At 41.1% G+C, this 5,150-nt stretch overlaps 1 protein-coding gene across 1 annotated transcript; it reads right to left on the bottom strand.

Moving 5' to 3' along the window:
* Window positions 1-291: 291 nt before the first annotated feature.
* On the bottom strand, window positions 292-4,636 carry GPR85 (G protein-coupled receptor 85). The gene is made up of 2 exons (XM_075274192.1): window positions 4,023-4,636; window positions 292-2,905 (listed from the first exon to the last, which is right to left on the bottom strand). The coding sequence occupies exon 2, from the start codon at window positions 2,729-2,731 to the stop codon at window positions 1,619-1,621; it is 1,113 nt and encodes a 370-aa protein (XP_075130293.1). The 5' UTR covers window positions 2,732-2,905; window positions 4,023-4,636; the 3' UTR covers window positions 292-1,618.
* Between the last annotated feature and the right edge of the window lie 514 nt (window positions 4,637-5,150).

The raw sequence follows: 5,150 nt of genomic DNA, 5'->3' as shown, positions 1-5,150 counted from the left end.
TCACAATTTCTTCCCATTTAAGGCACAACTGTAAAAGACAACTTAAAATGTATACTACCATCAGTCCAGAGAGATACATTAGTCAATTTACAGCAAAACGACTCTTAATTGTAAGAATAACTATACACAGTGTCCATCAATCACACATTTATAGTCTAAAAAAGAACAGTCCATAATTCCACTCTCTCACTAATTCATTCCAGACCACTAAACAAAACAGGAAAAAAATAAGGTTAGTTGCCGAACTGGAAAAATGTAAAATTTTATTCCAGAAAAAATTAACAAGCTACACAGGAAAAGTTTGGCAAATGCAACTTTATATTTAAATTTCACACACATCTGTATCTTAAAGAATGAAAGACTCACAGACTATAATGTTATTCTAAAATACTAAAAAGTATATGTTTTATACAAGAAGGAAAAGAAAATGAAATAATTTAAACAACCAATACATCAAAATGTGCAGAAAGTATAAACAAGACTGTGCCTTCAGTAAAATATATGCTTCCCAAACTCTGCAAAATATAATACTAAGGCTTCAGTCTCTCAAGACAGCTCACTGTAAATATAAACATACTTCACTGCCTCTGTTTCTTAGGGTGAACCAGAACGGATGGCACATCTGGGAGGCTGATGTCACCCAGGTGATGTGCATACTGATTTTGGGAACAATAGGAGCTCAAAGAAAGAGGTGGTTCAAGTGTTCTTTCATGCACTCCCAAATCACTGACCAGGCTTACTGACGGGATTGGTTTAATTCAAGGTTAAACAAAATGGAAGCTACTAGATAACCCTTTAAGGCAACATGTATCTATTTTTGTATTATGACTGCTCCTTATGTAGATTCTTTAATACTGCAATTTGGATAGTACGTTGCCAAACAGATTGATACCTAGTTTTTTTCTTTTCAACCAGACTCAACTCAGTATTAGCCAAATGAAAATTAGAAAAAAAAAACACAGAATACATTTAAATGCGCATTTCACTGTTAAAGAAAACCTCCTTTTTATAGAAAGAATATTTGAAAAAGTAGAATATAATCTTAACCAAAAATACTGCTTTGGAATGCTCCCCAAAACTGACTTACAAGGTAACGAAATCTCTCAGTAAGATAATCCAGTAATGCATGGCACATCCTTTATCAGTTACAGTACTTTTTAATTCCCACTTGTCAATCTTTGCAAAAGAAACCCCAAACTGTATTAAATATTCAAAGAGTCTTCAAACTCTTAAAATCATGTTTATTAACACATTTACCTCAATTCAATTTATTAAGATGTCCAATGCTAACCTTTCTGGATGTTCTTGTTTATATGTGGTGATATACACAGCATTCAGCAGTGGTTCCTAGCACCTGTCATTTGCAAGATTGAACCTCCAGCCACAGAAACACAAAGGAATCTGTGGTTGTGTCCTTTGTTTTCAATTACAAACCTTCCCTGGTGGCCAGCAGGAACACTTTAGGATAAAATAGGATTACAGGTGCGCTATTGCAAAGTGTGCACAATGCTGCTGATGCTCCATTCTTGATCTTCTTCTCAAGACATGGCTACAGGCCACAATTGCTTAGCAGAGAAGGGTAGTGTTTCACAAGGCTAAAGATTTTGCAGATGCTCCCTCATATAACACAGTAAGGTTCCCTTGGTAACCTGGATTTTCTGCAGTAAAGAAGGGTTGTGCTGAAACAGCGCCTCAGCTCCCTGTTTGAGAAAATGCAGACAAAAGGATTGATTCCAGCTTGGGCAAAACTCATCCAGACAGCTGCTGTTAGAAATCCTCCTGGTACAACAGGACCTCTGGCAAAAACTCTCCAGTAACAAGCTACCAAATAGGGCCCCCACAAGGTCAGGAAAAGGAATGTCATAATATAGAACATTCTACTGATCCTTTTTTCCATTTTGAATTCATCTAAAACCAGTAGCCTTCTTCTGCCTGTGGTGTTTGCATTTTGCCTTATTCCAAGTAAGGTGGGTGGTGTGGGACCCCTTCCAAAGCCTGCAAGCCAGTTAGCTGCTGCCTGACCACTGGCTCCAGGACCATGAAAAGTCCAATTCTGGCTTACTGCTGCTACAAACTGGACTGGCTTCATTTTCCTTCGGTCGTGAACAAAAAATATCAGCTTGAGGTAGACAAGCTGTGTGGCTAGAAGAATGAGAGCAAGGAGTAACATAAATCCCAAGGAGTCGTTGGCCCTGAAGGAACGATGCTGAAACGTGCATTGGTCTTCCTCGCGAATAAAGGAGTAGGTGCCAACATCGAGGACTGGTGGGAAGGCCATAGCTACAGATAAGGTCCACACCATGCAAATGACTGCCAAACAAGTCCAAAAAGTCAATCTTTTTGTATAAAACCGGTGGTGGGCTATAGCTAAGTATCTGGTAACACTTATACAGAATAACATGAATGCGGTGTGAAAACAGGACAAGACCCCAAGAAACGCAATCACTTTGCAAGTAAGATTCCCATAAGTCCAAGTAGAGCCATTCTTCACAGAGGTGAACACAAATGGAAAACAAATAGCAGATCTCAGGATATCTGAGCAGCACAGATCCAACAGGAAGTAGTAAGGAGCTCTGTGTAAGGTCTTATCTTTGACAAGCAAAATTGAGATAAGAAGGTTACCCACCACACTGACTCCTATTATAAAGCCCAATGATGTTAGCTTTAAAAATGCTGTTAAAGGAGACACATTTTGCAGAATGTTGTCAGCTGCATGGCTATCGTTCGCCATAGATGGAGGATATATATTATTGCTTCAGTCAAGTCTCATGGTCTATATACAAGGACAAGCACAAGATAGATCCATACATTTTACTGCAAATGTAATCCACAAAAACAACTGAGCTGGTGTCTAGGCACACATTCTGCTCTTTCTTTCTTCTGATGTGTCATGCTGTCAAGAGATCTGGAAAAAAAATAAGCTTTCAGTTTTTAAGCTAGCAAGTCATGATGTGAGAAGCTGCTAACCTAAGAATGTTAATATATGGAGAACCGAAAAGTTACACTTGAGTACTATCATTTGTTATTAATAGGTTCCATACCATGAAGAACGATAAATATAAATATTTATTATAGGATGATACAATATATATATATTTATATATTTCTTCCAGCCATATCATCTAGATCTCTTGGATCTATTGTGTAGTAGATAAAGATCACACCCATATAAATCATGCAGGATGGTTTATAGCTCATGCATCAATACCCCTGCCTACATGGCCAGCCTATGGGCAATATACAGGAATGCCAATTTCTTCCATCATCCTCCAAATGAACACAAACTGTTGGAAATGTCAGGAATCTCTCCGGCACAGCCTTGCATTATATTTCTGGAGAAATACACCCCACATCTGACAAGCTGGGGGAACTCCATTTATTCTAGATCTATGTGCACATTTTGAGGCTGAAGCCATCTCTCCCCTTCACTACAAGCCCAGAATAAAGACTACAAGGGCTGAGTGGCTGATGTGAGGCAGACAGTGGAAGAAGACCAGGCTCCATTATTTATATGAATCATTGCAACTGTTACTATGCTACTTCCCAATCTCAAAGGAGAAGGAAAATCCGAGTGTTTATTCTGCATGGGGGTTTTGATGGTCAACTGTGCCTTTATTGTAGATATAAAGCAGCAATGATGGATTATTTGCCCCTCACACAGGCAGATGATAGATAGATGAGTAGATAGATAGATGGATAGATACTTGGAGCCTATGTGCTCTGTGCAGTGCTTTATCTCAGGCTTGATCATGGATGAATGTTGTGTATGGCCATAGAAAACGTCCCTTTGTTAGGGCTTTTCCATTATCACAGGAATGCAGCTCTCTTCCCTAGGGTCTGCTTGCAACACCCCAGGCTCAGCCATGTAATACCCAGCATATAATCTAGATAGATCGCCCCTGGGTGCCACTATTATGCCATTTATTAGTAAAAGCCCTGCCAATGTCTCCATGTAATAAAGATCACCTGCATAGAATGCCACTCACACGTTCTCATCGATAAGTGAAAGCATAGGGTCCTACCTGTTGGTGCTATATATCCTGACAAGAGTATATTTTTTCCGCCGGAGCTTCTTCTTTATATAAAATGCTGATTTTTTTTCCTTAGATACCTTGCCTGAGAATATAGTCAGTGGCTCGGACGGCGCATGCGCTGTGAGGCTCCTTGAGCTGCTCGCTTCATCCTCCCCTGTCGCAGCAGCACAGTCTCTCCCAGCAACAGCAGCAGAGGCAGCAGCAGCAGCAGCAACAACCCACTGCTGTCTGAATGAGGGCACGTCAGGCTGGCAGCTCCTAATGCCTACCTGCTGCAGCTGCCACAGTCAGCACATAGACACCTTGCCCATCCCTGCCCCGCCACTTAATGTGGAGTGACTGCTGTGTGAGCGGGGCTGGCTAGGTCCTGTCACAATGTGGGAGCCATATGCAGCGTTACAGACTGGACACTGAGGCGCATTCGTCTCCTCACACTTGCCAGCACGTCCAGCCCGCTACATAGAAAAGAAAGGCAGCCATGTTCGTCAAATGTGACATTATTGATTTGTTACATAAAAATCCAGAGTGGAAACACCCAGAGTGATGCATTGTTTTTTTTCCGTGGAGTTGAGTGGGAGGAGAATGATGAGCACATTGTTACTGGGAAGAACATGGAAGCATTTGCATGCATCACCTCGGGTAGGGTGGGAGCACAAAGCAGCGCACAATGCCTGCCATGGCTTTTTAATGCAACATTTCCCTTCCCATCATTTACTTCACTTTGTATTTGCCATACATTGTCCCTTTCTTGTTTACCACACAAAATCTGCTGCCTCTCCGTCCATTACTTGCTCAATGACAAGTTACGTTTTACCAGCAGGGGACGCTGTTCTGAATGAGACAATACTGTAATCTTTCTTAAAGGTAACTTTTTGTTCTGCTTCCACACACCATACAGGTCCCTCCTTCATGAAAAGGGCAGTCCAGTTCACACAATGTATGGGCTTACCTCCCAAGTGGCCCTTTTTTTTGTAGGGACTGTCCCTACTTTTCACTCAAGTCTCTATTCCTTAGGACTAAGGCCCCATGTAGCGTCCTGCAGCAAAAAAAGTGCTGTGGTAAAAACCACGGTGCATTCACACTGAGTAAATGCGTGTACTTTTGCAAAATACATGT

The sequence above is a fragment of the Leptodactylus fuscus genome, chromosome 5 (genome assembly GCF_031893055.1).
Source record: "Leptodactylus fuscus isolate aLepFus1 chromosome 5, aLepFus1.hap2, whole genome shotgun sequence".
In the NCBI taxonomy this organism is placed as follows: Eukaryota; Metazoa; Chordata; class Amphibia; order Anura; family Leptodactylidae; genus Leptodactylus; species Leptodactylus fuscus.
Note: the sequence above shows the minus strand (reverse complement) of the source record. Positions and strands in the feature narration are given on the sequence as shown.